Here is a 24,536-nt window from a genome sequence, read left to right as displayed (position 1 = left end):
GACCCAGCCGGGAGGTGGTGGATCTCGCGAGCTTTGCCGACGGGAGGAGAGCTGCACGGCTGTGGAATCTCGCGCAAATTTAAATCCTAGTGTCCGTAATGGCGGACGGCCGGGAGCGCATCGAGTTGATACGCAACCGAGTGGTTTTGAAGGAGTTCGGTGTCCAGAACGTGAGTGTTTCCTCCTGCGTTAATGTTAATGGTATGTATACTGTCAATCTTGTCAGGAGGAATTTGTTAATTTCCCTTCTCTGTTCAGGTCCATACCACTGATTTCCCTGGGAATTACCCCGGTTACGACGACACGTGGGACCAGCGGCGCTTCGAGCAGGTACGGAACAGGCAGCCGGCTGGACGCAGGCTGGGGTGGGGGGATCCGGTCTCTGGGACTGACACTTATCCACTTGATGTGTCTACTTGATCGTGGTGACGCCGCAGAGGATCAGTAACCTCATGTCTTCTGTTAGCCCTCCTGATTTCTTCTTTAAGTGTCCCCTTGCATTTCTTGTACTCCATTAAGTACCTCATTTGGTCCTACCTGCCGATACCTAGAACCATAGAAGGCTACAGCACAGAAAACAGGCCATTCGGCCTTTCTAGTCTTTGCCGAAACATTATTCCGCTAGTCCCATTGACCTGCATCCAGTCCATAACCCTCCAGACCTCTCCCATTCATGTACCTATCCAATTTATTCTTAAAACTTGAGAGTTTTAATTACCTCTCATTAATTCTCGTAATAATTCCTCATAACAAACTCAAAAGTGTTGGAACAGATTAACTTACTCCGAAACACATATCCTGAAACCTAGCCCCAGAAGGAGTTTGTATAGCCACAACAGACCTTAACAGCCGAGTAAGAGTGGTAGTAATTATAGCTTTTAGTTGTTTGGGAACCTCACATCTCTTAATACAAGTCAGGAAAATGATTCTACATTCATGAAGTACTACATTCATCAGTGCTGAGAATATGTATATTCTAATTAAACTTTAAAATATGCAAGTTATTTCAATATACTTTTAAAACAGTGTATTGTGTCTCAAATCCTTCAGAACAGTCAATTGAAACAGCAAACTTGGAAACATTATCTTGATATTCTGAATATACCTAGTGTAATCAGTTAGGTATTGACATGCACTACGATGGACAGCAGTTCATTGTGTCTTTGATCAGAGGGAAGGTGCATTAGAGATGCAATGTTCAGTGAGTCAAAGTCTCAGCTCTCTGTCTCTATGAGGTTGGTCAGTTTTCACTAAGATTGCACAAGGAGCAGTACTGCTGGGCTAGAAAAGTTCTGTCACTCTGGAGTGTTATCCACAAAAGGCAAGAACCCCTTTGAGTCTAATACATAACCTTGCCTCACACATTAATAGCGTTACGTACCCCATAACTGGGTTGCCAAACCAGCAGAAATGGACCACTTAGTTGGAGTTTGGATTACTGGAACTAAGAAAGTTTTATTAAAGGAACTAAGAAAGTTTTATTAAAGAAACAAGTAACACAGTACTCTAATCATAACGATATAAATGCAACAGGTTAGCAATAATAAAACAAACATGTACACAGAACTAGGATAATAGGAATCAATCAAGCTCTATCGCAGTCTAGGGGTAAAATGATCAGTCTCAAGTGACGCAGAGTTCAGTTCAGCTTAGTACAGTTCGCAGTAATTGCTGATGTGCCGTTGGAGAGAGAGAGAGAATATGCAAATTTCGATTCAAACAGACCTTTGATGTTCCTCGCAGTTAGCTTTTGGGCGAGCCCTTTTAATGTCTTCTGAGGTCACCGACTGTGACCCCTCCATTCTGGATACGATCGTTCTTCCGCGGTGAACCCGGCACCCAGGCAAGGGTGGACACACACACACACCAGGTTCCCGCCGATTGTACCTTTTCACCCTCTGCGTCTATGGTCGGTACCGTGACCAGATCTCCAAACTCCCACCAACTTGTGGGGGCACATCGCGCTTCCAGGGTCTCGTTATCTCGTGATCTTGTGGTGTCTGTCGTGCCTTAGCGAACCTGTTCCTTTTATCCCCCTGCCGGGGTATCGTCTGTCCATCAAACTTCAAGCAGTTCAGGTTCAAAGCAACCGGTCTGTCAATACTGGGAATTGTGTCTCTTTTCGTTAATCTCTCTCCTCTCTCATTAACATTTTGAACGCTTCTCCCTTTGTCTCTCTTATCTCTCTCATCAGCATCAATCTTCTGATAACTTGGTTTTTCGTCACAATAGCTAATCATGTTGTCAGGTATATGGTAGTAATTCAAGCTCCAGAAAAGAATAGGGATGGGAAACTCATGGTAAATGGTTTATCTCTGAACAATTGTTAAGAACATACATCGCCAATTTACACTACATGAAATATTTAATAATGACAGCCACTCATTGTGGTCTCTTGCTATGCACCTCCTCTTCACTTCTTAACCAGGCCTCAATATCTCTTGAAAACTGAGGTTCCCCAAACATGTTATCTTTTCCTTTTATTCTGACAGGCACGTACAACCTTTGTACTCTCAAACTTTCACTTTTGAATACCTCCCCCTTACCAAGTACACTTTTCCCAGAAAACAGCCTGTCTCAATCCACACTTGCCAAATCATTTCTGATACCATCAAAATTGGCCTTTCTCCAATTTAAAATCTCAACATGCAGATGAGACCCACCTTTTCCATATTTATTTTGAAATTAATGACATTATGATCACTAGATACAAAATGTTCCATTACATAACTTATGTCACTTGTCCTGTCTCATTCCATAGACCATAAGACAAAGGAGCAGAATTTTTTGGTCTACACTGCCATTCAATCATAACTGATCCTTTTTTTTTCTCCTCAGCCACTTGGCCTTCTCTCTGTACCTTTGATGCTGTGTCCAATCAAGAACCTATCAAGTTCTGCCTCAACTACACCCAACCACCTGGCCTCCAAAGCTGCCTGTGGTAATAAATTCCACAATTTCACCATCCTCTGGCTAAAGAAATTTCTTTGCATCTGTTTTAAATGGACACCCCTCTGTGCCCTCTTGTCCTAGACTCCCCAACCATGGGACACATTCTCTCCACATCTACTTTGTTTAGGCCTTTCAACATTTGAAAGGTTTCAATGAGATCTCCCCCCCCCCCCCCAATCCTTCTGAATTCCAGTGAGTACAGACCCAGAGCCAGCAAATGTTCCTCATATGATAATCCCTTCATTCCTGGAATCAGCCTTGTGAACCTCCTCTGGACCCTCTCCAATGCCAGCACATCTTTTCGAAGATGAGGGGGCCAAGGTGAGGCCTCACAAGTGCCTTATAAAGCCTCAGCATCACATCCCTGCTCTTGTATTCTACATCTTGCTCCTCCTGCAATCATGTTTCAGTAATGACTGCAGTATCATAATCGCATGTGTTGATTCATATTCTGAGCTCATCTGCCATTCCTACAATACTATTGACATTGAGGTATACGCAACACATTCATCACACCATGCTCAACCTTTTCATTCCTGACTTTTTCTGAGGTCTTAACACCATGTCTCCACAACCTCTCCACTGTCCTGGCACTCTGGTCCCCATCACCCTGCGACTCTTGATAAATTCCAGATTAAGACTAATGTACATTGACAGCACTCTGAGGTAGAACATCTCAAAGATTCACTATCTTCCTTGAAGAAATTTGCTCCATATTTCAGTCTCCTAAACGAATAGACTGGTCAAGGAAACACCCTGTCAGTGTCAGCTGTATCAGGCCTTCTGCAGTTTTATACATTTTGAGTGGGATCAGTTCCTGGTTTTCTAACGTCCACTTTGTTGATTTTTGTGTTATGAGGGAAGAAATTAGCTTTCTTCAAAATAGAGGGTTTACATTAGGTAATAGTTAAAGATCCTTTGTCATTGTTCAAAACTTGTTGATGTTAATTCAGAAAGCTTAATTCAAAAACCAAGTCTATGGACCAAACTGTAGACAAAATTTGTTACTGCCACAAAGAGGGAAAAATTCACTGTTGCATTGACCTCTGTCTTATTCCTGGTTTTGTAGGCCAATCTTTTTCTTATGTTTCTTATCATTTAATCATACAACATACAGATGGGCCCTTCTGGCTCACAGCTATGATGCCTATCTATGCTAATCTCATTTGCCCTCATTAAGCCAGTAACCCTTTATGCCTTTCCTAGATAGGTACCTTTCAAGTGCCTCTCTTGCAGTTCATTCCAGATAATCATTCCCCTCCGTCTGAACTCTGAGGTCGCTGATTGCACAACACAGCTTCATTTAATGCTCTGGAACCAATTTGTTGCTGGCTTTTGGAACTATCTATACCAGAATTAACTCCACTTAACTAAGGTGCAGAAGTGAAAACTCATGTGAGTTCCCTGTAAAGTGAAAGTTATGTGACATTTGTCTTCATCAGAATTTTAGGATTGACATTGTTCGGTTGGAGGATGACACTTTGGAGTTTGACATGATTGGAATCAATGCTGCTATTGCAAATGCTTTCCGCAGGATCTTGCTTGCTGAGGTAATAAAACTGCAGGCTGTTATGCTGCAAATTATAAATTGTATTTGCCGTAAGACATTTTAGATCATTAGCATTACCATAATGTTTTAGTTGTTAATGTGCATAATTTACATTTTGCATTGAGACCCTTTGAATGTGTGAAATAAATATGGAAACTAACAGACTTACTCAATGGGTCATGTGGGATCGGTGGAGTTAGTGCTTCAAGTTAATGGAATTTCCTTGAATACTGTGTATCAGTAGTCCCCAACCTCCGGGCCGCGGACCGATACGGAGCCACAAAGAATGCAGCGGTGCAGCGGTAGCCGGAACGCACCCAGCACATCTTTAAGAAAAAAGTTGAAATAAATAATCTAATTGATTAGGTGCTGCCTGGTTGCGGATTGTGTCACCTCTGATCTGGGCCGACATTTATGTGCCAGACGGCACCTAATGAATTAGCTTGTTTATTTTGGCCTTTTTCTTAAAGATGTGCTGGGTGCGTTCCGGCTACCGCTGCATTCTTCGTGGCTCCGTATCAGTCTGTGGCCCAGAGGTTGGGGACCACTGCTGTATATGATTCAACTGTTTATGGCATTTGTGTTACAATATGTGTTGAAATGTCTGTGAGCACATTGGAAACATGCAGACTGGGTTGAAAAGCTTTCTAGGTTCTTGCACTTCACAGTCCAGTAGGATCCCCAGTTAAATCCCTACTGTGCTGAGTTGAGATGTAACTGAAGAGACCTGTCAAGGATCTGAAAAGTGGTCACATCCATTTGTTCTATCTATTAATGGACTGCCTGACAGAAATCCATTTGTTCATGTTTGTGGATGATAGTCACATTAATTTTCAATATTCACACAGAGGGACTCCTCTGTCCTTCTGACCACAGATCACCTTTCAGTCCCTTGCCATTTTAAAAGGAATCCTGCTGTTCTATTTTCTACTGCAGTGATGTTTTCATACTTTATAGTCCATCTATCCTTAACTTGGTCTGTCTGTCCATGTATATTTTTTGGAATAATCTGTTGTAGTTTTTTCATGTAGATGTCTGCAAGTGGTAACATGTACATACTTTGATAATAAATCTTTATTAAAGAGCTCCAACTTCTGTCGCTGAAGTCTTTCATCTCCGGACTCTTTCGACTGTACCCTATACCTTTTGGGCCTTCCTATCCTCTCTAAAGTGAGGTGGACAGAATTGGATGCCCTAAGAAGTCTTTCATTATCCTTCTGCCGAATTATTTTCATTTCACACTTCTGCGTTTAGAACTTAATTGGCTTCTTGCCTACTTATTCAGTTAATTTATGTTCTCATGATCTATTACAATTGTTCTGGTTAAATATTGTCTCATCTGTGACATTACTTTTTTATTCCAATCCAGTGTGCATGCCAAGGGAACATTTTGATATTGTTCAGTCTCAACTTTGGTATATTTATCTTAACTTTCATTTCCAATTTTTAAAATACTCATGTTACTTTGACTTTTGTCCAGAAGACATTAGTTTTGCTAACCAGCATTTTCTTTGTGGAGCTTGTCATAAAGGTGACATTTAATACATTACTTCTACTGCAGTGAATCTAACCTTTCTGCTGTTGTTCAGGTCCCAACCATGGCTGTGGAGAAGGCATTTATCTACAACAACACCTCCATAGTTCAGGATGAGATTCTGGCACACAGACTGGGTCTCATCCCCATCAAAGCGGACCCACGACTGTTTGAGTACAGGAGCACAGGTGAGGGAGTTGTTTTGCCCCAGTGAGCAGCACCACCTGATATGCAGATGTGATACCCGTTGAGTGGGACTGATGTAGAATGGCTGCTGTACTATTAACACACATTAAACAGCAAAGAAACATCTCTGCATCTGAGTCATACAAAACAGAGATGAATCCTTAAGTCCAGCACATCTAGGTTTACCATTCTACTTGTCTATATTAATCCCTGTAACTGGGATCTTGTCTGTAGTCTTTTATTTGCGAGTGTACCTGCCTTCACCACCTTCTCAGGCAGCAGGTGAAAAATCCTTTCCTCAGATCTCCTATTTTTAAAAAAAAAAACAACTTTCACATGAAATAACTGCAAAATATATTGAAAATATTCCAGAAGTCAGGCAGCATCTATGGAGAAAAGCAGTTAACATCTTGGGTTGATTAACTCTTTTGTTCTCTTCATGGATGTTGCCTGACTTTTTGAGTATTTTCAGCATTTCCACTTGTATCCTACATTTCTGCTGTCAAGTGCAGATGCAGGAATGGGGTCACTGTGTGCTTCAGTGAAATTACTGTGTTTGAACATGTTGAAGTGTCCTAACGTTCAGGGGACTAAGCATTATTACTTTTTCAGGAGATGAAGAAGGAACAGAGATTGATACTCTGCAATTCCACCTGAAAGTGAAATGTACCAAAAATCCTAAAGCACTCAAAGACTCTTCAGATCCTGAAGAGCTGTACCTAAATCATAAAGGTAAATATCTGAAAATCACAGTTCTGCTATTTTACATTCCCTATTCACTAAAGCTCTATGAGTTGACATCTTACTGAAATAGTGAATTTTCTAACACTTGCATGAACACTCATCAGTTGATTCAGGGGGAGGTTCACAAGTGTTAGAAAACTGAATCAGAGGGATTATGGTCTGTAAACTCAAGTTAGGGAAAATGGCTTCATGGTAGCGTAGTGGCTAGTGTGATGTTATTACAGCTGGAGGCATCAGAGTTCAATCCTGGCATTCTCTGTAAGCAGTTTGTATGTCCTCTCTGTGGAATGCATGGGTTTTCTCAGAATGCTCCAGTTTCCTCCCAGTGTCTAAAGGCATACTGGTTAGTAGCTTAATTGGTCATTGTAAATTGTCCCATGATTACACTGGGTTAAATCATGGGTTGCTAGAAGGACCTATTCCATGCTGTATCTCTAATAAATAAATCTCACATGAGCCCTCACCATGGTCTCTATGTCCTTTTTGTAATTGGCAGACCAGAAATGAATGCAAATCAATATGAACTGGTATTGGAAGTTTTCTAAATATTATAGTTTTGATAATTTTGTGATTCATCATGTTTCTTCCATAATTCAGTTATACTGCAGTACGGGCCCTGCATTCTTCCATTTGTCGTTTCAGTCTACTCCAAGCACTTGAAGTGGGTACCCATTGGGAACCAGGCAGATCTTTTTGGGCAGGTTGAAATTCGGCCTGTGCATGATGATATCCTCATTGCTCAACTTCGCCCAGGGCAAGAAATTGATGTCGTCGTACACTGTGTGAAAGGAATTGGTAAGGCAGTGGTAGGAGAGGGAATCATGTTGCTTATAATAGTCCTCTTTGGGTCAATAGTACAGGTACTGAATGGTCTTGTTGTTGAGAAGAAAAATGGCCTTGGCCTCTACTGTGTTATGAGCAGTAGGCCAACACTTGGCTTAAGCAGTGTATTCAAAAAAATATATAAAAGCATCCAGTAGGGTGATGAAGAGAAAATAATTTCTCTTCTTGAGGAGTCCAGGACTGGATGGGGGAGGAGTGCCAGGTGTAAAAATATCACTATTAAACTGAGGAAAGAATGCAAAATAAATCATGATATGAGCTGCACCATAGTGCATGAATATAATGTCCTTTGTGTTCACTTCCTAGCTAAAGACCATGCCAAGTTCTCTCCTGTTGCCACAGCAAGCTACCGACTTTTACCTGAAATAACTCTACTGAGTCCCATAGAAGGGGAGCTTGCAGAGAAACTCAAGCAGTGTTTCTCTCCGGGTGTCATTGAGATTGAGATGGTGAATGGTGAGTCAGTTCTACTGTTGAATTTGAAATCCCTGTTTTTTTTAAAATTGTGTCCTAGATCTGGATGTGCTGTTTAGATCAGAGGACAACAAGGTGAGTCTCAACATAAATAAACACAAAAAACTGTAAATGTTCTTCAAGAAAGATACCATCTCTGTAGAGATGTTTCAGGTCATTAACTTTTTTCCTCAGAGATGCTGCCTGAATATTTTCAGCATTCTCTTTTTATTTCAGATTTTCAGCATCTCCTGTAATCTGGTTTTAGTACAAGTGTGCAGAATCATAAGCTATTTATGTCAAGGAAGGATCTTTCTAGTGGAAGAAGTGAAAGAAAGGTTTGTACAGGACAACTTAAATAATTGGCATGGGAAATGGGGACATATAAGTTATTTGAAACAAGTTACTTTAAAAGATTGATAAATGAAATGAAGGTATTTTATACTTAAACCTAAAGCCTTGTTTATACTTCTGCATCAATGCGTTGCCGTAAGGTCTGCGTCACTGCAAACCCTACGCAAAGCCGACGTGGAACCCTACGCAGAAGGCAACAACTGTGATTGGTCTGCTTGGTGGCATCGCATGTCATTCTATGCTGCAATAGCTTCCCATTGGGCGACTGAAGGGTAGGGAAGGAACTCTGGCTAAAATGCTTTCCATAAAGCTTTACAGACCTCTGAAATTATGGAGGACACATTTTGCCCGAAAAGAGACGCTCGCGTCTTGTTTACCTCGAGACTACCATGACCATGAAGCCTTGTGCGGGCAGGTGAGTGCGCATGCGTGACGTGCACGAATTGCCGAGCGACGCAGACACACCAACGAACAAATATAAATGCTCACAAGGCCACTTGCGTAGGTTATGGTGTCCATTTAATGCAGAAGTATAAACCAGCCTTAAGTCTTACCAGAGCTGTGAGAATCATTGTATACTTCATAAGAAGAGATAGTATATTCAGGAAGTCCCGTTTAAGAAGGGGGTCCTGCATTGGACTGCAATTTCCTTAGTGCATTTAGTGGAACAAGGATAGAAAGAGCTTTTCCATTCTTGCCTTCTTTAATGCAGGCTACTATTGATGACATTATACATAAGAAGTTTAGGAATTGGATTTTCAAACCAAACCCAGAGAAATGAAGATTTCCAAGTGATACAGGTTGCCTGTCCTTTATGAGCTTGCAGCTTTGGTGGATGGTATGGATGCATGGCAGCAGACAAAGATGAAGAATGTGAGAAAGTGGGATGCGAGGCTTTGGGCTAAATGCCCTGTGGTTACAAGTTCCTGGTAAAGTCTAAGATTCGTACTGATAATGCATCAGTTTATTGAATTTGTGGAATGTAACCTTTCTGATTGGTTGGCAGGGTGGAGAAGCATTTCTATCAAAGGAGGTATGAGGCGCTCCTTCCTTCCACTAGCCTGCAGGTCACCTTTGGGAGGTTTAGCACCTGCTGAGCACCCGAATCTGTGTCATGTGAAGCTATGGGAGCAGCTGGTGGATGTTTGTATGAGCAGTTGGTGTATATCACAGGTTCTGGTTATGTGATCGTTGATGCCAGGCATAAAATCTCTGAAGAGTATTGATAATGACTGGGGTCACCTGTCTTGTAAAGACACTACCCAGAAGAAGGCAATGGCAAACCACTTCAGTTGTTAAAACTTGCCAAGAACAATCACGGTCACAAAATAAAGACCATGATCATCCACGTCATATGACATGGCACATAATGAATGAAATAACCATACAGAGGTATACATCTGGTCTCATCAGATCTGTTGTCTTCAGCTTCCCTACATGTGGTGCGATTGCATAAACTAGGAAAACCTTATGTATGCCATATTGTTACAAGTTTTCCACTGGCACATTGTTAGCCAGCATTAGTAACACTTGAAGTGGGACAACCAAGGAACCAGATGATCTCGGTGACTCGTCTGATGTAAAATATTGATTTTTAGGAGTTGAAAAGTCATGTTCCTTTGGTCTTAGGAAGAAAAGTTGCAAACGTTGTGAACTCAAGATTGGACACTTGCAGTCGGGAGATTTTTCGTCATGATGATCTTAAAGACCTTGTCCGTCTTGGCAGAGTTCGAGATCACTACATCTGTAAGTATTCATTTGGGGGGATTTGAAGTGTAGCACTAGAAGGAGTTTTGGGTTTGGGATTGTTTTTAGTTGTGCAAAGTAAAGGCACCCGTTAGTCTTGCGAGACCATGGATCTGCACCTGGAATGTCTTCACTCTCCAGGGCACAGGCCTGGGCAAGGTTGTATGGAAGACAAGTCTCCCCTCTCCACGAGACTGATGTTGTCCAAGGGAGGGGCAAGGGCCGATACTGCTTGGCACCAGTGTCATCGCAGAGCACTGTGCGGTTACGTGCCTTGCTCAAGGAGACAATACGCTGCCTTGGCTGGGGATCGAACTCACAACCTTCAGATCGCTAGTCCAATGCCTTAACCAATTGGCCACGTGTGTGACTTGTAAATAATCTCCACACTGACTGTTAACAGCGAAATCCTTTTATTATCTTGCTAGCAAGGGAGCAGTTAAGGGAAAGCACGAAGCTCTAGCAAACTTGATTTCTTGTTCATTAACTTTCCGTGAACTGTGCTTCATCACATAGTGGTCAGATGCATACAGACAAAGATTATGACAAAAATGGTGGTGCTGTAGCAAGGATGTGTGGTTAATCATTAAACCTTATGCAACCATGTTATTTATGTTCTTCTACACTCTCCTCTTTTGTCCTCAAGGACAGCCAAGATGGCTCTTGATCATACTGTGTGTTCATTAAGGCATAGGGAGCTTCTTGCTCTGTTTCTTTTGGAAGTTTAGTTAAGGGGAACTTGGAGATAGCTATAGGGGCCTTTGCTGTCTTGTGGTCCCACATAAGATGTCACCTAGATACAGTGCTACTTGGATAGGTAGATCACCACTATTGTAGCCAACACAATGAGAACATAGTTATCAGTTGCTTAACAGTGCATCCCAGTATCTGGTATCTATCCCCACCAATCAGAAGGTTCATTCTCTGCCACTTTATGTAAAATCTGCTTTTGTTCTGCACCCCTGTGTTGTATATAGCCACTATGATCAACAAAATAGCAGCAGGACTCATTTTATAGCAGTGCAGACCTCTTCACTAGCTGTCATAAGGAGGTTTAGGACTATATAGTTCCTGGGAATGAAGTTCTAGTCCATGCAATGTCTCCTTGTGAGTCAGGCCCCCAAGTACAAGCAATATTCTGGTATATTCAATGTTCATCTTTTCTGCACTTTTTCTAGTGTATTAGCATCTTTTCTATAACAGGGTGATCAAACTACATAATGCAGCCTCACCAATGTCTTGGTGTAATGTAACTTTGCAACTCATATAATGTCCTGATTGAGGAAGGTTAGCCTGACAAATGCCTTCATCACTATTCTAACTAGGTACCTAAACTCCTAGGTCCCTCTATTCTATAACATCCAAGGACCCGACCATTCTACCCTGGTTTGAGCTCCCAAAATGCAAGACTTGGCATTTATGTGTATTGTAAACCATTTGCTAATCCTTAACCCACATACGTAGCTAATTAAGATCCCTTGTAATTTTTCATTAACCTGTATACTTTCTGCTACATTAGCTATATTAGTATCATGTGCAAACTTACGAACCATGGCTTGTACATTCACAGCAAAATCATTTATATGAATTTTAACAAAGCTCCCAGCACCAACCCCTGTAGGACACCACTAATCACAGGCAACCCTCAACGATCACTGAGGGTTGGACCTTCCTGCCACAAAGACAATTATGAAACCGATCTATTATCTCCCTTGGATCCCTTGCAATCTAACCTTCCGGACTAGACTGCCATGAGGGACCTTGTCAAAGTTGTGCAAAACTGTACATATTTAACATAAAACTGTCCTGCCCTCATCTAACCTTTTGGCTACCGTAAGACACAAGAGCAGAATTGGGCCATTCAGCCCTTCCAGTCTGCTCTGCATTTCATCTTGGCTGATTTATTATCCCTTTCAACCCAATCTCCTGCCTTCTCCCCGTAACCTTTGACGCCCTGATTAATCAAAACCCAATGAGTATACCCAATGACTTGCCCTGCATGGCCATCTGTGTCAATGAATTCCACAGATTCACCACTCTCTGGCTAAAGAAATTTTTTCCTCATCCCCATCCTTAATGGATGTCCCTCAATTCTTGAGGCTGTGCCCTTCGGTACTAGACTTCACCACTATAGGAAACATCCTCTCCACATCCACACTATCTAGTCCTTTCAATGTTTGATAGGTTTCATGGGATTCTTCCCCCCCCCCCCATTCTAAACTCCAATGAGTACAGGCCCAGAGCCATCAAATCTTCCTCATATGTTAACCCTTTTATTCTTGGGATCATTCTCATGAATCACCTATGGACCCTCATCAACGCCATCGCATATTTTAGATAAGGGGCACGAAACTGCTCACAATTCTCCTGTATAGTTTGATCAATGCCTTATAAAGCCTCAGCATTACATCCTTGCTTTGGTATTCTAGTCCTCTTGAAATAAATACTAACATGCATTTGTCTTCCTTTCCACTGACTCAACCTGCAAATTAATCTTAAGGGAATCCTGCATAAAGCCTCCCAAGTCCCTTTGCACCTTTGATATTTGAATTTTCTCCCCATTTAGACAATAGTCCTGTATTCCTTCTGTCAAAGTGCATAACCATGCACCTTCCTACACTGTGTTCCACTTCTTTGCCAGTCTCTCAATTTGTCTTCATCCTTCTGCAGACACCCTCCTTCTCAACACTACCTGTCTTTGTATTGTTTGAAAACTTGGCCACAAAGCCATCACTTTCATCATTCAGATCATTAACATATAACGTGAAAAGAAGTAGTCCCAAAACTGACCCACTAATTTCTGGCAGCCAACCAGAAAAGGCCCCTTTTATTCCCACTCTGCCTCCTGCCAGTCAGCCAATCTTCTATCCATGTTCCTATCATTCCTGTGATACCATGGGCTCTTATCTTGCTAAACAACATCGTATGTGGCACCTTGTCAGAGGCCTTCTGAAAATCTAAATAAACAACAGTTTACTTAGATGCAGTGGAATGCATGGGTGGCATGATAGTGTAGTGATTAGCATAATGCTATACAGTGCCAGTGACCCAGGTTCAATTCTGCCACGTTCTGTGGGGAGTTTGTGTGTTCTCCTTGTGGATTTCCCCCGGGTGCTCCAGTTTCCTACTGCATTCCAGAGATGTACGGTTAAGTGGGCTAATTGAGTGGTGCAGGTTCTTTGGGCCAGAAGGGCCTGTTACTGTACTGTATATCTAAATAAATATGCACTGACTCTCCTTTGTCTATCCTGCCTGTTACTTCCTCAAATAATTCCAATAGATTTGTCAGGCAAGATTTCTCTTTTAGAAAACAATGCTGACTTTGGCCTATTTTATCATGTACCTCCAAGTATTCTGAAACCTAATCCTTAATAATAGACTCCAACATATTACCAACCACTGATGGCAGGGTAGCTGGCCTATAATTTTCTTTCTTCTGCCTCCTCCCTGTGAAGAGTGGAATGACATTTGCAATTCTCCAGTCCTCCAGAACCATTTGAGAATCAAGTGATTCTTGAAAGATGATTACTAATGCCTCCACAATCTCTTCAGCTACCTCTTTCAGAATCCTGTGGTGCAGTCCATCTGGCTCAGGTAACTTATCTCCCTATTCCAACAATACTCACTTCTGCCCTCTGACATTCACACTTCTGGCATTCCGCTTGTGTCTTCCAAAGTGAAGACTGTTGCAAAATACTTCTTAAGTTTGTCTGCCATTTCTTTGTCTCCTATTATTATCTCTGCACCGGTCCAATATAAACTCTTGCCTCTTTTACTCTTTATATATCTGGAAAAAAAATGTATCCACTTTTTATATTATTAGTAGCTTATCTTCATATTTCATCTTTTTTCTACTTGTTTCATTTTTAGTTGCCATCCGTTTTTAAAAGCTTTGCAATCCTTACCTTCCCACAAATTTTTGCTATATGCACTCTCTCTCTTTTATGTTGTCTTTGACCTTCCCTTCTCAGCTACGGTTGCCTCATCCTCCTTTTAGAATACTTCATTTTTTGGATGCACCTTTCTTGCACCTTCCAAATTTCTCCCAGAAATTCCAGCATTGATGTTCTGCTGTCATTCTTGCTAGTGTCCCATCGCAGTCAACTTTCTGCATCTCTTATACCTCTGTAATTCCCTTTACTCCACTGTAATACTGATACTGATGCATCTAATTTTAGCTTCTCCTTCTCAAACTAGTGGGTGAATTCTATCATATTACGATCATTTCCTCCTAAGGGTGCCTTTACCTCAACCTCTCTAATCAAATCTGGTTCATTACATAACACCCAATCCAGAATTGCCATTCCCCTAGTGGGCTCAACCACAAGCTGCTCTAAAGAGTCATTTCATAAGCATTCTACAAATTCCCTCTCTTGGCACCAACCTGATTATCCCAATCTAACTGCATATTGAAATCATCCATGATTATCACAACACTGCCCTCTTTACCCACAAGGACTCTGCATCTTCTGATCCTTTTTTTTTGGCGTGTGCCTGCGTGCGTGCGACTCTGTGCGCGCAGTATTTTCCCTTTTATTTTACGAGGTCGAGTTGTGATCTCGATACTCAACCCGGCACGGATGGAAAGCGTAGTCTAAAGTGGACCCAACTGGTTTCGAACCCGGGAACCTCTGCTCCCGGGTCCAGCGCCAATGTCATTGCGCCACCAGCCAGCCCTGCATCTTCTGATCCTATGTCACCGGTCTAAAGAATTGTTTTCATTTTTTTTTTACCAACAGAGTCACCTCACTCCCTCTGCCTACCTGCCTGCCCTTTCAATACAATGTGTATCATTGGATGTAAGCTCTCATCTATGATCTTTCATTCTTCAGCCACAATTCAGTGATATCCACAACAGCATAACTGCTGATCTCTAAGTGTTCTACAAAATCATCTGCCTTATTCCATATATTGATTGCATTTAAAATATACCTTCAGTCCTGTATTCATTATCCTTTTTGATTTTGGTCCTCTGTTAAACTTTAACTCATCCCACTGACTGCAATTTTGTCCTATCATTCTGGCTCCCATTCCCCAACCAAATTAGTTTAAACCCTCGCCGACAGCTCTACCAAACCTGCCTGTAAGGATATTGGTCTCTGTCAGGTCCAGGTGTTACCTGTAATTCTTTCTCCAGAAAAGATCCCAATGATCCAGAAATCTGAAACTCCTCCCTTGTGTTGCCTCCTCAAAGACATCCTAGAGATTTGCCAGACATGACCTCTCATTTACAAAGCCCAAATCAGAATGTCCCAAATCACTCTCTCTAAATTTCAGCTGATCCTGTTCCACAGTATTTCCTCCAGCATTGATGCCAGACCCACCAGTTTGCAGTTTCCTGATTTGTTTTTGCTACCCATTTTAAACCATCAGCCACTCAATACCCCTGCAGAACATTGCCTGTAGCCAGAGAAGAAGCAATTATCTCTGCAAGGGGCTCTGCAGCCTCCCTCCTTCCAGCCCTCTACAATGTCTGAATGCACAAGGTCAAGCCTGGGGAATTTATCCACCTCAGTGCACTTTTAAGCCTCCAATACTGCAAAATAATCGCTTGCAGCCAGCTGGTGCAATGTTTAAAGCACCAGTTTAGGTGAGGATTCTATTTGAATATGCAGGGCCGTATCACATGCATGGTGTTGTTTTCTACCTTTTTTTTTAAATTTTATTTTCATTTGGATAAGGAATTCACAAATATCATGTACTTTTTTCACACATATAACCTTTTCCATTTTTTTTATATGTATAAAACTACAATTATTTATACATTCTTAAGTACACATTGAGATGATACAAAAGGAAAATAAACACTTAAATAGATAATTATGTACTGTGGTAAATCTAACCTATTAGGCTAAGTAATGGTATTAGTTGTTAAGATAAATGGTAATAGTTTCCATATAACCCTTCTGGACCATTTCCACTGGTCCAAAATGTTGTATATAAGCCTATGTAACAACCATTGTAGGTGTTTATATCCTAATTTGTTCATGCTTGCTCCTGCCCGCAGACATAATTATCCAATCCCTATGTACTTATTTACTTAATTTTTTCATTTTTTTATCCCTTTCCCAAATCTTTCCCTTTACTTGTGTTAATTCTCTATTTTCCAAAAGAAAACAAAACCAAAAAAACAAACATTTAGACTAGGGGTGCTTATGTTAGCAATATTACTGTGTTGATGAGAAGAGCAGTATAAATCATTAGGAGAGTCATCTAAAGTCTGCTCGTATTGGGGTTATATATTCAATCCATTTATTCCAGATTTGATAAAATTTTTCTTTTTGAATTCCCAGGGAGTAAGTCAACTTTTCCATTTGAAATATTTCCAAGATAATTTCGTACCAATCTTCTAATGTAGGTGGTATTGGATTTAGCCATTTTCTAGTGATTGATTTCTTACTTGCCGCTAAGAGGGCCTGCAGCAACTTTATATCTTCCTTCTGTTCAAGAAACAATACATGCCCCAAATAGAGCGTCTCAAAGTTCAGAGGTATCTGGGACCCAAGTACCTTAACTAATGTTCTATGAATACCTTCCCAATATAGACTTAATTTAGGGCAATCCCAGAAAATATGAAAATGATTTGCCTCCTTGGAGCCGCACATTTGTATCTTTATATTTTTCCTGATATGGGGTCTTGGAAGTATTTTATAATGTTTTTCCAACAATGTTCTCTCCAAGTCAAAGAATTAGTCGAGGACCATTGAAAGCTGCAGATTTTCCCCCAAGCCTCCTCTGAAAGTACCAACCCCGCTTCTTTCTCCCACTTCTCTTTAATATACAGTGTATTTACATTTTTAGCATGGGAGAGTGCATTATATAATCGAGAAACTGATTTACTAGGTATTGAACTGCAAGCCGAATTCAGAATCTTGAAAAATTCTAATTCTACTGTTTATAGGTCTGTATATCTACAACTCTGGTTAACATAGTTTCGTACTTGAAGGTACCTAAAAAAGTCATTATGTTCTAGGCCATGTTTGTCCTGCAGGATTTGGAAACTTTGTAATACTCTTTTATCTATAAATGAGAGGTAGGTTGTAAGACCTTTCTTTATACATAGCTCAAATCTTTTATCTCCTCTGTTGGGAAGGAATTTGGTATCATATGCATACCATCTAAAGAGTTTTAACATGTTATTAATTCCACATGAATTAACCACCTTCTGCCATACTTTTAATGTAAGATTTATCCAACTGTTTTTAAATTTTTCCAACTGGGCCATCAATCCTTTGTCAGCTATTGAGGCCTGTAGAGGAAAACTGTCAACTAATCCAAATTCTATTTCCTTCCATCTAGCCTTATATTCCCTATTACGCCAATATAACAGAGGGGTTATGTGTGAGGCATAAAAATAATTTCTCAGGCGAGGAAGAACCATACCTCCTCCTTCCTTCCCTAACTGTAAGGTGTTATATCGAATTCTAGGTTTCTTTCCTTGCCAAATGAAGCGGGAAATCCATTTGTCCCATTCCCTGAATTGATTATCATCCACCTCCACTGGTAAAGTACGGAAAAGGTACAATAACCGAGGAAGAATATTCATTTTTATAGTATTTATCCTTGAATTTAAACTTAAAAAGGGGATAAGATTCCATCTATGCATATCTGCTTTTATCTCTGAGATTAATGGCCCATAATTTACCTGTGACAGTGTTGAAAGATCCTTCGGCAGGGTTATTCCTAAATATTTTAATGATTTAGCTTCCCACTTAAGATCGTATGTATCCTGCAATTTTTTGGATGGTGTATAATTTAGGGACATAACCTGCGTTTTCTTTACATTTATTTTATAACCTGATATTTTCCCAAAGTCATCCAACAGTGTAAACAATCCTATAAATGATTTTTCTGGTTCACTCAGATAGACCAAAACATCATCTGCGAATAACGCCACTTTCTGTTCAATCCCTGCCACCTTGATACCTTTTACGATTTCGCTCTGTCTTATTAGTTGGGCAAGCGGTTCAATATATAGCGCAAAAAGGAGAGGAGAAATTGGGCATCCCTGTCTAGTGCCTCTCTCTAAGATGAAGGAGTCAGAGAGGTCCCCATTTATCTTAATTCGGGCTGTAGGGCTGTCATATAGAGTCTGAATTACTTTAATAAACTTTTCTTGAAAGCCGAATCTTCCTAACACTCTGTATAGGAATGCCCAACTAACCGAATCAAAAGCTTTCTCAGCGTCCAATCCTACTACCATTGTCTCTGTCTCGTTCTTATTAACCTGTTCTAATATGTGCAGAGTTCTCCTTATGTTGTCCTGTGTTTGTCTTTGTTGAATAAATCCAGTCTGGTCTAAGTGGATTAGGCCAGGTAAAAGCTTTTCCAATCTGCGCGCTAATATAGATGTAAATAGTTTGTAATCTAAATTAAGAACACTAATTGGCCGATAATTGCCACATTCTAGTTTATCTTTCCCCTCTTCAAGAATAACTGAAATAATCGCTTCTCTGCAGGAAGGTGGAGTTTCTCCTCTCTGCAAGATCCAATTAAAGGTGTTAAGTAGTAATAGGGCTAACTGTGTCTTCAGGGACTTGTACCACTCTGAGGTAAACCCATCAGAACCCAGGACTTTCCAGCCTTTAACCTAGAGATGGCCACGTTCAGTTCTTTGACAGTTACTGGTTCTAATAAACTTTCATTTTGTAAATCTGTAAGTTTAGGTAGATCTAAAAAATTCAGTACACTGTCTATATAGGGCTCATTGGGGGCCCGGGGTTGGGAGTACAGCTCTCGATAATATGTTTCAAAACTCTCTTGAAATTTCCCTATTGTACTCTCCACAAGCTTTGTCTTTGGATTCTTTATTTTATGAATTGTATTGTCTGCTTGTTGTTTTCATAATTTATATGCTAATAATCTAGCTGACTTACCTCCTACTTCATAATTCTTTTGTCTCAGGTAAAGAAAATTTCTTTGAGTTTCTAACGTATAAATATCGTCAATTTCACTTTGCAATTTCCTAATTTCCTGTTTTCGATTTGAATTACTTTTGTTGCTATCTACAACTTGAAGTTGTTTTAATTTTCCTTGAAGGTCTGCTAATTTTTGTGCATTGATTTTTTTCATGTGAGTGGTAATGGAAATAATTTTCCCTCTCAGTACAGCTTTCAATGTATCCCATAAGATCACTGGTGATGTTTCTCCCATGTCATTAAGGTCTATATAGTCATTGATTTCTCCCCTTAATCTCTCCATTACTTTTGGGTTATTGAGTATATGTGAGTTTAGCCTCCATAGTGTTTTCCTCATTTTCCTTTCCAGGATTAGAGACATAGAGACTGGGCTATGATCCGACAGATCAATTGTTGCAATATTACAGTTTTTTATCCTGAGTCTATCTGTATTAAAGATAAAGAATTAGTCTATCCTTGAATAGGCTGAATGAGGAAAAGAGTAATATGTATAATCTTTACTAGTAGGGTGTAATTCCCTCCAGACATCTATAATTCCCAACTCCTCCATCAATGAATTCACTTTCCGAGTCAGAGGTTTATTCTGAGTAACTATTCTTGAAGAATCTAATATAGGATTTAATCTAATATTAAAATCCCCTCCACAAATTACTACCCCTTGAGAACTGACCATTAGGTCAAAAATGTGTCTATAAAATGACCATTCACAACCTGGAGGAGCATAAACATTCAGCATTGTTATTTCTGTACCTTCTATTCTTCCTGTGATTTTTACGAACCGTCCTTCTTTGTCTCTCGTCTCTGAAATATGTTCATAATTAAGAGTACTTGACATTAAAGTAGCTACCCCTCTTTTGTGACTCAATTTATATGATGAATAAAATATATGCTTAAAGCCCATTCTTTTTAATTTTCCATGTTCAGATTGGCTCATTTGTGTTTCCTGGAGGAAAGCTATTTGTGCCCTCTCTTTTTTCAATTTAGACATAATCTTATTTCTTTTAATTGGATTCAAAACCCCATTAACATTATAGGAAATTATTTTTACCAATTCAGTTTGCATTTTTCTCTAGTAGAAAAAAAACTCTCCTTTTCTAACCAAACAGTAAGCAATCCCTTCTCAACAGTAAATCAAGACATATAACCACACCCTAGACATTTTTGAACGTGTAACATTTGAAAATTTTTCCCGACTTCCCACAGTGAGGCCTGAGCACCGACCTGCCTCAGTTCAGAGGGATAACCTCTATCTTCACCCTGTATTAGAGGGCCCTCAACAGTTTGAATAATCATAGAGAATTTTCTCCTATTTATGTCTCAACCAAATTCAAGTTATTCCGCCTAGTTTATTTTCAGTTACCAGTTTTCATTTTACCTTTAAGTCCGATTTACTCTTTTCAGTCATTTCTCTTAATTAATCTGTGTTCTCTGTACATTCACATCTGAATATTTGCAGCTTTTCCTTGTAGTTTGACACTCTGGTTCGTGTGGAGCGTCCTCGCCCCACTAACTGCCACGACTTCTGCCGAATCCTCTCCAGTAGCGACTCCGGTTGGGTGATAACTTTAATAGGTAGTCCCCGGTCCGCCAGGTCTGGCGTTGCCTCCTCCACCGTAGCGTAAGTTTTTGTCCCTTCGTCGTAAAAGACTCTCAGCCGAGCTGGATAAAGGGTCTGAAATCTGATGTTGTTTTCCTTCAGGACTCTCCGTGTTTCCGTATATTCCTTCCATCTGGTAAGAATCTCCGGTGCGTAGTCGTGGTCTAAACTGATTTTACAGTTGTTCCACATGAAACCTTTCTTTTGCCATGCCCTTTTAAGCACCTCTTCCTTCGTTCTGTAACTGAGAAATCTGACCAGAATCGATCTGGGCTGGGCGCCTGCCGGAGGCTGTGGTGTCAACGCACGGTGAGCCCTTTCTATCTGTAGGTCTTTCGCGGCCGGTATATCAAGGTTCTCTCTAAGCAGCTTCTCCACGAAGGGAATCATCAATCCAGGTTTACCTTCAGTTCCTTCGAGAACTCCGTAAATCCTCACATTTTCCCTTCTCAAGCGGCCTTCTTGATCTATTAGTTTCCACTGGAGCTGGTCTTGCAGCTTCAGCATTTCTGCTATCACCTCCTCTGCGTTTTGTAGCTTCTCTTCAATTCCAACAATCCTCGCTTCGGCTTCATCTATCCGCGAGTTAGTTTTCACTATTTCTCCTTTAATATCTTCCAGCTGTTTGCTGTTATCTTGTCGGAACTCGCGAATCTCTCCGAGAATCAAAGACAGAGTCACCGATTCCCCCTCATTATCTCCGTCCTGGCTTGCAGTGGGGAGCTATGCCCGTCGCCTTGCTGTGTCTCTTTATGTTTATCAGCCTTCGGAGCGGACTTTTTAATCTTGTTCTTAGACATCATCCTTGCCCCTTTTATTAATATAGTTATGCAATATTAAGTATTTGTCTAAATTCGATTTTGGGGCAGTTTACCTTCTTTTTTGTCGAGAGACCTTTTCCTTACGCCGCCATTCCCTTGATGACCCGGAAGTCCACCCGTTTTCTACCTTTTCTATGGTGGCTGAAATATTAATCACAGCGCTCTACAACTCTGCCATGTCCAAATGAGGTAAATGGGCTCAGGTGAACTGGTGAAACCCGGTGTTCCATAAGGCAAAGGGATTCTCTACCTCCTGCTTATGGTGACTCTTGGGGTAATAATGGTGAAGAGCATGTGCATAAATTTTTACCTAGTCAGCTTCAGGATCAGTTATTCCTGTAGTACATGTACCTGCTCAATCCTAGGGTAGGATTTTACAGATATTGTTACCGCAAACTCAGAATTACTTAGGGCTGATGTGTTGGAGCTGCCAGTCAGTGTAGTTTTGGCTGAACCTCATCCAGTTCACGGAAGAGTTCAGAGGAGGCAGCAGTGGTGGGGTAATGGGCACATATCCAACATTTTCTGTTAATGGTTTGGGAGGTTACAGCCTGCACTTGCAATACAGCTGAATTATCCTATCTTATATTAACAATTACACAGCATGTTGCAGATTCTCAGGTATTACTTCCTTCACCCTTGTCGCTGTCTCCTCAATATGTCCCTATAGCCCACACAGAAACTGTTTCCTCCATTGGCACCCTTTGGTAGACATATTTGTAATACTCTTCTACAACTGCAACTGGCTGCCTCGGGTATACAGAACAGGGACATGCCTGAACTCCCTCCCCACAGTGCAGACAACTGGATTGATGCTGGGCACTCCAATCTCTGGACAACTGTTGGTCTGTGCTCACTGGCTACTGTCCACAACTCCTATCCTTTCCAAACCATCTCCAGTGCTAGAAGACTGTAAAATAAACAAAATGCTGTGGAGAAAGATACAGCTAGATCTTGGTCATCAGGACAAATTGCATTTTAACTCTCAAGTAGTAATGTTTCGCAAGGTGTTTTGCAAGATCATTATTCCACCAGTAGTCATAAGGGACAGAAAATTATGGACATATTTTATTTGAGTAGTATCTGGGGAAAGAGCAATAATGCCTGAGGTAGACAGAGGCACAAACCTGCAGCTACTTAAAGTGGGAGAAAAAACAAGCTGCTGGAAGAACACAGCAGGTTAGACAGCCTCTGAAGAGGGAAATAGACAGTTGACGTTTCAGGTCAAGATCCTTCATCTGGACTAGATACTTGGGGTAGAAGACCTTTGGTCAGAGCTGAGAGAGAGTGGGTGTAAACAACATCCAAGGTTGTTGGATGACCTCTTCAGCTTATCCCTTGGCTTTATCTCATCACAAATATTTCCTTTATCCTGCCCATTCTTTCCTGCACCTAATCTTTAACCTGTAACCTTAAATTTGTTTCAACATTTTGTGTTTTTAATTTCAGAATTCTGACATTTACACATTTTATTTTGATTTTCCTATATGGGAGACACTGGGCTATGTATCAAACAAACTTGGTGACTAAAAGTTTTATAGAATGCCTGATGAGACAGAGGGAATTTGATTGATCGTATAGCTGAATATTGTCCATTAGATAAAGGAGTTCTGTAATGGTGTCTTTCTCTTGCATCTGTCATGTTTATTCACAGAGAACGTGCAAGGTCCTAGAAAGATTTTGGCAAGCTTGATCCTTGGGCTTTGAGTGATGAGTTATCCTATTAAAAACAGTAATTGTCCTTGCGGTTTTTTTTCCCAAGATTTTGTGTGCTGTCCGCTAAGCTTCTGTACCTTTAAAGTTTCAGTGGAATCAACGGGAATTCTTCCACCGGAAGTGCTTGTGTCTGAAGCCTTGAAAGTCCTGATAACAAAGTGTAGAAGATTTTTGAATGAACTGGACACGGTACAAATGGACTGAGCTTAATGTGGTTGGACTGGTTCAACTGGGTCTGGGCTGTGCTTGGACCTGATGGCAGTGGGAATAGTGGTCTCTTTTTGGTACCAATTATATCTGTCAGAAATGAGCATCATTGACTTGCTTCAACGATGACCTCTGTCCCATGAAATAGTGGGTTAATACATATAAAGCTGAATGTCAGGGACAATAGCGCGGATAACAGATATAATGGACTATAAATTCAATCATAAATAAAACAAAATGGAGTAAATCAGCAACATCTGCAAGAGAAGAACCAACTTCTTTCAGGTTGATGACATTTCTTCAGATCTGATAATTTTTTCCAAAGTATTGTAATTTGTGTTTGTAAATATGTTGCACTATTAAAGGAGTTTGCTCTGCTATTCCATCATGGCTGATTTATTATCCCTCTCAACCCCATTCACCTGCTTCTCTCTGTAACTTTTGATGCCCTGATTTCTCAAGAACCTATCAACCACTACCTTAAATATACTCAATGACTTAGCTTGCACAGCTCTCTGACAATGAATTCCATAGATACGCCACCTTCTGGCTAAAGAAGTCTTTTTTTTTCATCCCCTTTCTAAATGGATGTCCCTCAGTTTGGAGGCTGTGCCCTCTGATCCTTGACCCTCCCATTATAGGAAATATCCTCTCCATATCCACTCTGTCTACCCTTTTCAATATTTGATAGGTTTCAATGAGATCCTCCCCTCATTTTTCTAAACTTCAGCAAGTACAGGGTTGGAGCCCTCAACTTCCTTTCACTCCTGACCATTCTTGTGAACCTCCTGGATCCTCTCCAGTGCCAGCACACCTTTTAGATAAGGGTTCAGCACTCAGCACCATAATTTCCTCCAGGTGCGACAAGAAACTCAGAGACCTCAGCCTTCACCTTGCCTTGTGTAGCTGGATCCTG

The 24,536-nt window shown here is 40.8% G+C and overlaps 1 protein-coding gene across 3 annotated transcripts; it reads left to right on the top strand.

The window, feature by feature from the left end:
• The first annotated feature begins 8 nt into the window (after positions 1 to 8).
• On the top strand, positions 9 to 24,003 carry polr1c (RNA polymerase I and III subunit C). 3 transcript variants are annotated; one of them, XR_011883799.1, is made up of 9 exons: positions 9 to 170; positions 259 to 330; positions 4,395 to 4,502; positions 6,091 to 6,223; positions 6,834 to 6,953; positions 7,608 to 7,760; positions 8,115 to 8,264; positions 8,499 to 8,599; positions 10,245 to 10,333. XR_011883799.1 is itself a non-coding variant. In XM_072248449.1 (9 exons), exons 1-9 carry the CDS (start codon positions 99 to 101, stop codon positions 23,615 to 23,617), a joined length of 1,044 nt encoding a protein of 347 aa, XP_072104550.1. In that variant the 5' UTR covers positions 16 to 98; the 3' UTR covers positions 23,618 to 24,003. The 3 variants fall into 3 exon arrangements, 2 of the variants coding, with proteins under 2 accessions (XP_072104560.1, XP_072104550.1); XM_072248449.1 differs by lacking the exon at positions 8,499 to 8,599 and adding an exon at positions 23,499 to 24,003 and having other exon boundaries at positions 16 to 170; positions 10,245 to 10,361; XM_072248459.1 differs by lacking the exons at positions 8,499 to 8,599; positions 10,245 to 10,333 and adding an exon at positions 23,499 to 24,003 and having other exon boundaries at positions 13 to 170.
• Positions 24,004 to 24,536: the final 533 nt, after the last annotated feature.

Source organism: Mobula birostris, chromosome 2 (assembly GCF_030028105.1).
Source record: "Mobula birostris isolate sMobBir1 chromosome 2, sMobBir1.hap1, whole genome shotgun sequence".
Taxonomy (NCBI): domain Eukaryota; kingdom Metazoa; phylum Chordata; class Chondrichthyes; order Myliobatiformes; family Myliobatidae; genus Mobula; species Mobula birostris.
The sequence above is the reverse complement of the archived record's forward strand: the minus strand, read 5'-3'. Positions and strand labels throughout refer to the sequence as shown.